This window comes from Carlito syrichta, unplaced genomic scaffold (genome assembly GCF_000164805.1).
Source record: "Carlito syrichta isolate Samal-C Ts95f unplaced genomic scaffold, Tarsius_syrichta-2.0.1 Scaffold302566, whole genome shotgun sequence".
In the NCBI taxonomy this organism is placed as follows: domain Eukaryota; kingdom Metazoa; phylum Chordata; class Mammalia; order Primates; family Tarsiidae; genus Carlito; species Carlito syrichta.
This window is the reverse complement of record NW_007246662.1, coordinates 243106-254822: the sequence shown is the minus strand read 5'-3', so window position 1 is coordinate 254822 and position 11717 is coordinate 243106. Positions and strand designations below refer to the sequence as shown.

Below are 11717 nucleotides of genomic sequence, written 5' to 3'. Positions count from 1 at the left end.
TCCTCATCAATCACAACTGTCAATGTTGTTACTTATAAAGGATATGAGGAAGTACTTGTTTTTCCTTTTTAGTTAAAGGTTTCAAAATTTGCATTCCCTTGTCCCTTCAGGGGGGAAATTTTTTGCTGTTGAACCCTTTTTATGTTTCTATACATAGGTTTACTGCTAATTCCACATCCTTGCACATTCTAGCTAATTATTTTATTTATCAAGGGAAGTGTTTTTCAAGCTTAAGCACGCATTCCTTTAAGGCCAAAAGGAGTCCTTCAATAGGATCCATGGGGCTCTGCCTCCAGCATGGCTGCTTCCCACTGGGGCTCTCCTCCCAGTCAGTGTTTTTCTCATTTTCGGGTAACCTCCATTTTGCCTTTTTAGGGGTTGCAGCTTCCGGCAATAAAAAGTATGGCAGGTTCTCAAAAAAACTAAAAATAAAATTACCGTATGTTCCAAAAATCTCACTACTAAGTATATATCCAATGAAAATGAGATGAATATGTCTGCACTCCCTTGTTAATTGTGGCATAATGCATAGTAGCCAAGATATGGAATAAACCTAAGTGTTCTCCAATGAATAAATAAATAAATAAAACATGATGTATGTATGGAATGGAGTGGAATTCAGACTTTACTTTTTTTTTTTTTTTTTGAGTTGGAGTCTCACTCTGTCGCCCAGACTGTAGTGCAGTGGCCACTCCCGGCCACCACAGCCTCAACCCGCTGGGTTCCAGCGATCCTTCCGCCTCAGCCTTCCGAGTAACTGGAATTATAGGCATGCGCTACCACGCCCGGCTGATTTTTTGATTTATTGTAGAGATGAGGTCTTGCTGCCCAGGTGGGTCTCGAACCCGCAGGCTCAGGCAATCCACTCACCTCAGCCTCCCAAAGGCACGGGATTACAGGCTGAGCCACCGAGCCCGGCTGGAATTCGGACTTTAAAAAGAAGGAAACCTTGTCACTTATGGCAGCATGAATGAACTTGGAGAACATTATGTTAAGTGAAATAAACCAGGCACAGATAGACAAATACTGCATAATCCCCCTTATATGTGGAATCTAAAAAAGCTAACTCATAGAAAATGGAAAGTAGAATGGTGGTTACCAGAGGCTGGGGGTGGGTTGGAACACAAAATAGGGAGATAATTGGTTAAAGGATACAAAGATTTAGTTTTTGATAGCTATTGCACAGCAGGATGGCTATAGTTAATAATAATAGATTATATACATATATATTTCAATACTTCTAAAAACGTACATTTTAAATATCTCACCACAAAAAAAAGAGATGATGGATATACTAACTTGATTTAATCATTCCAAATAATACACTATATCAAAGCATTACATTATATCCCATAAATATATACAATTATGATATGTCAATTAAAAATAATATAGATTAAGAAATAATGCAATGAAAACAGGAAAGTGGGGGTGGGAAGAACAGACATTTTGATATTGAACTGAAATCACAGATACTAGTATGAACCCATGATTTATACATAATTTATGTATTTATAAGCACACAAATAAATACCAAAATGAATATATTATAGAAGTGTGTATATCTTCTATCTCTGGTCACTGGAAAAGCTATAAGCTGTAACATCCCAACAGCAATCTGCAAGCCCAGTGCCTGGATTTTGGTTTACACATACCATTCACTAAAAACGAACCAGCCTCGTTTTCCTGTAACAAACCACAGTTGTTTGTCATGATTTAGCCTTTTATAGAATACTACATTATGTTTCAAAAGACTTTTTAGAATTATTACATGTATGCTACTATTAAGGATTGGTTTGTAATAGTCTTTTCCTTTAAAGCTGATTTCAAATTTTGGAATCAAAATTATGCTAAACTCAAAAGAATGAAGGTATTTCTTTTTTTCTGTTTTCTACAAGAGTTTATTTAAGAGTAGTGTCAGGTTTTTTTGTTTGTTTGTTTGTTTTACTATGTAGAAAGATTCAATGTTGAAAACATAGGACCTGAGGGTAATTTTATAAGAATTTTGATAGCAGTTTTTCTGATTATAACTGGGATTATTTAGACTTTATAAGGTCAATTTCTTTAAGTTATGTTTGTCTATTTTTTTTCTTTTTCTTTTTTTTTTTTTTTTTTGAGTTGGAGTCTTACCCCATTGCCCATGCTGGAGTGCAGTGGCACGCTTATGGCCACCCCAGGATTGATCTGCTGGGCTCAGGCAATCCTTCCGACTCAACCTTCCGAGAAGCCAGAATTACAGGCGTGTGCTATCACACCTGGCTAATATTTTTTATTTATTTGAGAGATGAGGTCTCACCAAGTTGCTCAGGCTGATCTTGAACCTGTGGGCTCAGGCAATCCCCTCACCTCAGCCTCCCAAAATGCTGGGATTGCAGGTTTGAACCACCATACCTGGCCTAAGTTGTATTTTTCAAAGAACTTGTTCTTTTTCTCAAAATAGGCTAAAGTAATGGCATAAAGGAGTTCATAACATATTATCATTATATTTTATATGTGTATGAAATATATTCTGCTGTCTTATTTTCATTCTTGATATTGGTAATTTTTATATTCACTCCTTGTATTCCATCAGTCTTGTTAGGATTCTATAAATTTTTTTGAAGATATGAATTGGGGCTGCATTGATTTTTTTTCTCTGTTGTATATTTATTTTCCACTTCATTGATGTCTACCCAATTTTTACTTTTTCCTTCTTTCAGTATTTTGTGGGTATAATTTGTTTGTTTCTATCTTCTTGAAATAAGAGATGAGTCAATATTTAACCTTTCTTCTTTCCTAATAAATGCATCTAAAGTGGTAAAGTTTTCTGCAACCACTGGCTTAGCTGCATCCCATGCATTTTATTTTATGCTTATACTATTGTTCAGTCAAAATACAGACCCACTTGAGTTTGATTTCACTAAGTATCCCATATATATTTGAAATTAATGTCACTTCTATCATTGTTGCAAGCTTTGTCCCATATATGCAAATTTTGTTAGGGTTATTAAGTGTATTTTATATCTTTAGTGATTTGAGGGATTCATTTGCTTCATCATCTATTGATGTGTTAAAGTCTACCATTAGGTTGAATGATGATTGGATCAAAGAAAAAATTTAAAGGAAATTTATATACTATCTCAAGACAAAAAAATACAGTATACCAAAGCTTATGAATGAACTAAATCCAGTACTAAGAGAAAAGTTTGTTGCAATAAACACCTATATTTAAAAAGAAAAAGATCTCAAATAAACCAACTAACTTTACACTTCCAGAAACTGGAAATAGAAAGGAAAAACTAAGTCTAAAGTTAGCATAAGAAAGAAAATAAATAGTAAAGCAGAAATAAGTGAAACAAGAGACCAGAAAAACAAGAGAAAAAATCAATAGAAGTAAGAGCTGGTTTTTGGAAAAATAAATAAATTTGACAAATCATTAGTTAGACTACAAAAGAAAGAACAGTATACTAAAATAAACAAAATCATAAAAAGATGAAACATTAGAACTGATGTCTCAGAAATAAAAAGAATTAAAAGACTAATGAAAATTATCCAATCACACATTAGATAATTTAGAATAAACAGATAAATTTCTTGTTATATACCAACCTAGCAAAACTGAATCAAGAAGAAATAGCCTGAGCAAACCAATAAGAGATAAGAAGATTAAATTAGTAATCAAAAACCTCCCAAGAAAGAAAAGCCCAGAACCAGATGGTTTCATGATGAATTTTGCTAAGCATTCAAAAAAAAAATAACTAGCCGGGCTCGGTGGCTCAGCCTGTAATCCCGCGCTTTGGGAGGCTGAGGTGAGTGGATGGCCTGAGCCCGCGGGTTCGAGACCCGCCTGGGCAGCGAGACCTCATCTCTACAATAAATCAAAAAAAAATCAGCCGTGCATGGTAGCGCATGCCTGTAATTCTGGCTACTCGGAAGGCTGAGGCGGAAGGATCGCCGGAGCCCAGCAGGTCGAGGCTGCGGTGGCCAGGAGCGGCCACTGCACTCCAGTCTGGGCGACCGAGTGAGACTTCCAACTCAAAAAAAAAAAAAAAAAAAAAAAAAAATAACTAAAATCAATCTTTCTTCAACTCTTCCAAAACCTAGAAGAACACGTCCAAATTTATTATATGAGGCCAGCATTACACTGATGCCAAAGCTAGACAAAAATACCACAAGAAAATAAAACTACAAGTCAATATCCCTGATGAACATAGTTGCAAAATCCTCAATATTTACTAGCAAACCAAATTTGACAGCACATTAAAAAACTTTATGAACCATAACCAAGTGAATTTTTTATTTTTTATATAGAAGATGGGGTCTTGCTATGTTGTCCAGGATGGTCTCAAACAATCCTTCCTCCTCAGTCTCCCAAAGTGCTGGGATCACAGGAGTGAGTCACTATGCCCAACCTCAAGTAGTGAAATTTATCCCTAGGATGCAAGGATGTTTCAACATCAATTAATGTGATAGAACACAGTTACAGAATAAAAACTTAAAGCCACATGATCACCTCAATAAATGCAGTAAAAGCATCTGAAAATATTCAACATCTATTCATATAAAAGACTGGGAAAAAATATATGTCAACTGTATATCTGACAAAGGACTAACATCTAGGATCGCAAGGAAGTCAAATGTGCCAAAAAAGCAAAAAACAAAGGGCACCATTACAAAGTGGACAGCAGATATGAATAGACACTTTTCAAAAGAAGACATATGAGCAGCCAACAGATACAAAAATGTGGTACATATATACAGTGGAATATTACACAGACATAAAAAGGACAAAATTATGAACGTCACAGCAACTTGGATGGACTTAGCGTCTATAATACTGAGTGATCTATCACAGAACCAAAGAAGCATTTTTTAGCAAACATTTTTAAACTTTCCCTTTGAGGGTGGGAGGATCATTAAGGTGATTGGGTGGGGGTGGGCTCCACGTCATCATCACAGAAGGCAGGTACACACAGGTACTGACATCAGGTGGTACACAGAAGGTAGATAGGTGGGTTAGTCACATGACAGTTGTCATGTTGATAGGGTCTGTGTCATGAAAGTCATGCAGTGCTGATTAGGCTAACTTGTTTACAAAACAAACTGGCGAGAGGGTTGTAAAACAATTATCAATAGTTACCTTAGAGAAACCGATTCTGTCCTTGGCTAGTGCTTAGAGGGTAAAATGAACTGATGGAGAAACATGACAGAATTAGACAATGTTTAAATGACTGCTTGTTAGATATATTGACTCCATGTTATAGCCTTTCACTCACTTACTAAAATAGTTGAACTCACAAAAGCAGAGGTGAATGATGGTTTCCAGGGATTGGGGAGGGTAGAGGAATTGGGGAGAGGTTGGTCAAAGGGAACAAAGTTCAGTCATGCAAAATGAATAAGTTCTATAGGTCTAGTGTACAGCAGAGTGACTATAGTTAGCAATACTATATTGTATATGTCACATTTGTTAAGAGGATAGATCCTAAGTGCTCTGACAACACCAAAAAAAAAAAAAAAAACTATGTGAGGTGATGGAAATGTTAACTAGCTTGATGGTTGTGATCATTTTATAATGTATACATATATAAAATCATAAATTTGTATAACTTGAGCATATACAATCTTTATTTGTCAATTATGTGTATCTCTCAATAAATCTGCTGGAAAAAATCAGATGAAACAGACACCAAAAAAGTCTGTTATTATAATTATCAAATTGTCTATTTCTTTTTTTATCCAAATTGTGTATTTCTATTTATCATTTTTATATGTGTTGAAAATTTGATGTTAATTGCTTACAAGATTAGACTTGAGATCTCCTCCTGGTTGTGTTGACTCCAGTAATCACTCTCTATCTTTAGTGTGTTGTTTGTGTCAAATTTTGCATTGTTTCACAGTTCACAGTCACATTGACTTGTTTTTGATGTTTTTCTTTTTTTAGTTAATCATTACCTGGTACATCTACTTTCATTCTCTTATTCTCAGTCTCTTTGTATCCTCATACTTGCAGGTGTCCGTAACCCTCATATTATATAACCTGATCATTTTATTCTTTTATTTGCAGCATTAGCTCAACTACATGTTTTACTAATAGATAATAACTGTATATATTTATGGGGTACATGTGATATTTTGTTACCTGCATACAATGTGTAATAAATACTCACATAATTGTTATTATATGTTAGCTATAACTTATAACCAATTTTTATTTGTTCCAACTGTTGCATTTCTCTTCTTCATCCTTTCTTGACTTATTTTAGAAATATCAGATCATCTTTATTATCATTTGCTATTTTATAAGCTTGTTTTATTGGTTACTATGAATATTATAACATGTATCCTTGTTGTTTTAAAAGCTTATCACAAATTGATATTTCTCTACTTCATTAATATTTATATAACTTCACTTTCAACAATATTTTTTTAAGCAGGATTTATTGAGAGGACAGAAGATCTCCCACAGTGGGAGGGGACTCAAGGGGATTGCCCTCAACAATATTTTTATACATTTAAACTCTGCATTCAATTTAAACTGTTCGATACATTAAAATTATTGGAGTTAAGTTAATATTGAGTTATACACATACTACTCTTTGTGATTGATGTTTGTCATTCTTTCTGATATTTTTATGTCTCTTTTTGAGATAACTTTCCTATGACTGAACAATTCCCTTCACTTTTGTTTGTTGGAAAATTTATTTATTTCACTGTCATTTCCACAATTTTTGTTAGACTCAGACTACATTTAGCTCACCCCTGTTACTGAGACACGGCCCTTCTGGACTTCTGATTGAGAGACTGATCATTGTCTCTATCCTCAGTCTTGAAAGCATTTCCCCCAATATCTATATGGCTTGTCAACTTTCATCTTCCATGCTTCGCTCAACTCAAGCCACAGTTAACTCCCTAAATTAAATGTGATTTCCACACTCCAAGACTCTTGCCCTGCTCAATACTTTCTCACACTTTTCTCCTAAAATATTCCATATCTTCTACTTAATTACTGTTCATTTTCTGCTTATATGCTTTAAGTGCTAAGTAGATGGAGATTTTAATTTCTGTGTTGTTCAGGAGTGTATTCTAAGTTTTTGGAACAGTGCCTAGCACATAGTAGGTGCTCAGTAATTATTTGTTGAATGAATGAGTGAAAGAGTTGGGGCCTAAAGAAAGAGAATATAGTCATGCAAAGTTCTGGAAAAACAGCAATCCAGGCAGGGGAAAGTCATGTGAAAACCTTGGGCATGGAAAGAGTTGTAGTGCTCCAGGACGGAAGTCTGGCTCTCCAGGACTGAGAAGCAATACGGTGTGGAAAACACAAAGGACTCCAGAGAGGCAGCACAGGTAGTAGTCAGGGCAGCAACTCCAGTTACCTGCCTGTACGTGCATTCTTGCTATAGTACCTTTAAAGACTGAATAACCTTGTTCAAGATATTCAAACCCATGGAATCTCAGTTATATCAACTGCAGAATACAGCTAACAGTAGACTGTGAAAATTAAAGGGTGCCATACATTCAACACATTTAAATAGTGCCTTGTCATGATAATCCCACAAATAATTATTATTGTTTTTATTATCATTTGTTAAATAAATGAATAAGTATACAACCACACATATATATCACCTTTATTTGAAGTTATATTCTAAATGCATGTCACCATTGGCTTGTACAGGGAGAAGTGTGAGAAACCTCTGTTTCTCCAGTTGAGCAAGTCTGTGAATAAACACAATTCTACTCCAAACAAATGTGTTGTGAGTAACCCATTGCTCTGGCCTAATGTTGGGAAAAATTGACTCCCTACGTGCTCACAGAATATAGGAGCTGGATTGAAAGGCGTTTTATAAAAACTGATGGAAGAAAATTCAAACTGTACATTTAGGCTCCCTGAGATCCTGAATGTTTTAAGTTCATCCCCATATGCCTGTGACTGAATGAACCATCTGTCCCTGAGGATCCCCTGCCTTAGGAAACTCAGGGAAGACCTCAAGAATGTTTGTCACCTGTGAAATGTGGGTGATTTTACCTCCCCCACAGAGAGTCAAATGAGCAGTGAAGGAAAGATACTCGATGCAGAGTGGATGTGGAGTAACCGTCAGAATGTGGCTTTATTTCATACTCATCATCACACCCATGAAACATAAACATTCTCTGTGATGGCAGGTGCTCAAGGGTCATAAACACAGATTTATTTTCATAATCCTCAACTGTACTCTAAAAAAGGGCCACTGGATCAAGGGAATGGGGTAGAGATCAATGCTGTGAGAAAAGAGAGATGATTGAGCATCATTTCAAACATGAGAAACTGATTATAGGAGAGAAGAGACTGGGCTGAAACCCCCTGAAGGACAACTCAGAGAGTCAGACATCACACCATATGCTGATTGTTAGGTGGAGGGATATCTAAAGGAGGGAGGCACTAAGGAAGAGAGGACTGACTAACTTGAATATGGAGCTTTCCCTACTCTCAGCAATTTTTTCAGAGCCCCCGTGACATCCTTGTTCCTGAGGCTGTAAATGACAGGATTCAAGACAGGTGTAAGAATGGTGTAGAAAAAGGACATTATCATGTCCTTCTCAGGGGTGTGGTAGGAGCTGGGGAGCACATAGGTGTAGACAGCTGCTCCATAAAAGAGGCTGACAACTGTGATGTGGGAGGAGCAGGTAGCAAAGGCCTTCTTCCGGCCCTCAGCTGAGTTCATCCTGTGGATGGTGAGGATGATAAAGTAGTAAGACCCTGAAATGACTGCCACAGGGATCAGGAGCATGAAGACACAGCATAGGTACATGAAAACCTTATAGAGTGAGGTGTCTGAGCAGGAGAGCTTCAGTAGAGCAGGGACCTCACAGAAGAAGTGCTGAATCGCACAGGATCTGCAGAAAGGGAAGGTCATGGTGATGGAAGTGAGCATGAAGCCATCCAATGAGCCCACGAACCAGCAGCCAGACGACAGGAGGAGACACGCTCTATGGTTCATGAGCATAGAGTAACGGAGTGGATGGCAGATGGCCACATAGCGGTCATAGGCCATGGCTGCTAGAAGACAGTACTCCGCGCCTAACAACAGCAGGTAGAAGTACATCTGGGTCCCACATTCAAGGACCGAGATGGTCCTCACCTTGGCCAGCTGGTTCACTAGCATTTTGGGGACAGTGACAGAAATATATATCAGGTCGATAAGTGAGAGCTGGTTGATAAAGAAGTACATGGGAGTATGCAGAGAGGAGTCAGTGTGAATCAGAAGTAGCAATAAAATATTCCCAGACACAGCAATCAAAAATAGACTGAAGATGAATAAACAAAGGAGGCCAGGGTGTGAGATCTGGTCAAAGATTCCCAGTAGCAAAAAGTCACCACCCAGAGTCTGATTGGCCATCCACATGTTGGAGTGATCTGTTGAGGTGACTTTACCTGGAAGAAAAAAGTAAACTTTTATGTTGTTTTTAAGCACATGTGCACCACACATAAGAATGCTTGCTTCAATTAATTTTTAAAACATCAATTTAAAAACCTCAGAGTTTATTTCCAACATCAAGTGTGAACTTGCACTAAAAAAAGACAGCACACTAGATTGTGAATCTGATTCCCCATCAAGAATAGAAATATAATATTTATATTCTCAATGGTGTTCATACTATTGAATTTAAAATATTTCTTATAAGAGACTATGTAGTCACCAATGCTTTCCTTATTTTTATTTGTATGTGTTCATATTTGTAATATTTTCAGGTGTTCATATAATACAGTGGCATGTGCCTATATGGCTTGAATTCCTCTCCCATGAGATTTTACAGAATAGATCATCAATATTATGGGTATTTTTATATCTGTGACCTTCAGAGTTCATTTTCTATAAAAATGGACTATTAATATTTGTATTTATTAATTTTAAACATATTAAATGTACAAATATATTAAACATATTTTCTCAGTATTTAAATACATCTTAAGCAACTAATAATTCTAACCTAGTTTTATACATAAAATTTCAAAACATCTATACACCAGTCACAAACTTTCTCAAATTCCTATAAATGTAAATAAGCACACTAGTCCAATTTGTCACTTTTTTCTAAAATGATTTCAATACTTTTACATACATGTGACTCATAAAATGTATTTCTGAACTTCTACTTAACCTATCACAAAGGTACTTTTGTGAGTTTTTATGTTTTAATGATTTCTATAAAGATTTTCTAATCTATTACGGTGCTGCTAATCTTTCAAAGCATCAAAAAATTATGACTGCCTCATATCAATGATTCTGAGGAATCGGCATTATCATCCAATTAGTTGTTTCCTCAGAGGCAACTTGAACTTCACTTGGAATTTCCTGGACTGAATCTTCTTTATACCCAAAATTAAGGTGATGAGATTTTGTAAGTCCATATCTTTTCTTGAACCACTCATTTTGCCCATCAAATTTTGGTAAGAAGAAACTTCAATCTACATTTACCTTATTGTGATATTTAATCTATTGTTATATGTGGGTGGGTCATCCTAAGGTTTCTTTTCCTAGTGGATAAAGCATGGGACCTCTAAAATTCCAATTTCTTTTACTTTTTTTTTCCTCTTGCCTATTTTGTTCAAGATTGGCCAAATGCAGTAGTGAGTAGAACAAGGAATTCCATCTGTAACTGACTGATCACTACCTTAGGATCACCAAGTTCCAATTTCTTCTCAGGGTACCTAATCAATTTATCACCTTGTAGCACACTGTGGGACTCTCCTCCTACTTGGTTATTTTGGGGTATCAGTGGTGCTAGTCAATCTTTTCCTGTTCTTAGCACTATTTCTCTCTTTTTCAAAATTCTGTGACTTATTTATAGATGTGTTACCTCTTCTTCTCTACTTACACAGGTAAAGAAAAATGCATATCTATCCTTATAAACTGAAGGAGATTAACAGAAACAAAACATTTGTGTTTTACACATTAATGCTAAATATCTTAATAACATGTGTTAAGTGTTGATTTAAATCAAACATACATTATATTCATTCTTTCTTTCCATGGCAACTTCTTTTTGGTACACTTTATATTATATTTCTTTCTTTGTTATTATTAACTTATAATTGTATAGGTAAGAATTGTGGCAATTTAACATTATTTCCTTTTCAATTTCAAATATTCTGGCCCAGTCAAGATTAATCTCTTGGTTGCTTTTTCTTTTGTTGTACAGATATTTAACACAAGGGAACACAGAAAGCATAAGAGTAAAATAATGTCAATTGGTTAAAAGTTGCTTTATAATGTTAACAGATTTAAAACTAAAGGGGATTAAAGGTATTTTCAGAAAATAAGCATCATATCACTTGCCATAACAAATGGTGGGTTATTTTATTCAATTTTAACTAATAAATTAGTAAGTAGGTTTATAATTAAAAGACTCATCTTCACAAAGTAGAATAACTTCCTAAGTATAAGGACAAAATAAAGACTTCCCAACAAACTTTGAAAATCCATTTAGTAGGTTCCAAAAGACAATGAAACAACAGCTAGAAATTTTTAAAGGAAAAATTTATTATTTAAAAATGCAGCATCTATCTACCATCAAGTAAGTATAAAGGTCCTGCCTCTCAGATACACAAGCAGTCAGAAAGTAGAGAATCTAGAAAAACTGCTTCAGAAATTCACTATCAACCCTGCTCCAGGCAATGCCAGTCAATGTCCCTCCAAAAGAGATAAAACATCTGCAAGATGTGAAAGTCATAATATACCAGGACTAGTGCTGAAAGC

The 11717-nt window shown here is 35.7% G+C and overlaps 1 protein-coding gene across 1 annotated transcript; it reads right to left on the bottom strand.

The window, feature by feature from the left end:
• Positions 1-8363: 8363 nt before the first annotated feature.
• Positions 8364-9388, bottom strand: LOC103259205 (olfactory receptor 2T10). Its single transcript, XM_008056868.1, has one exon. The coding sequence runs from the start codon at positions 9360-9362 to the stop codon at positions 8418-8420; it is 945 nt and encodes a 314-aa protein (XP_008055059.1). The 5' UTR covers positions 9363-9388; the 3' UTR covers positions 8364-8417.
• Between the last annotated feature and the right edge of the window lie 2329 nt (positions 9389-11717).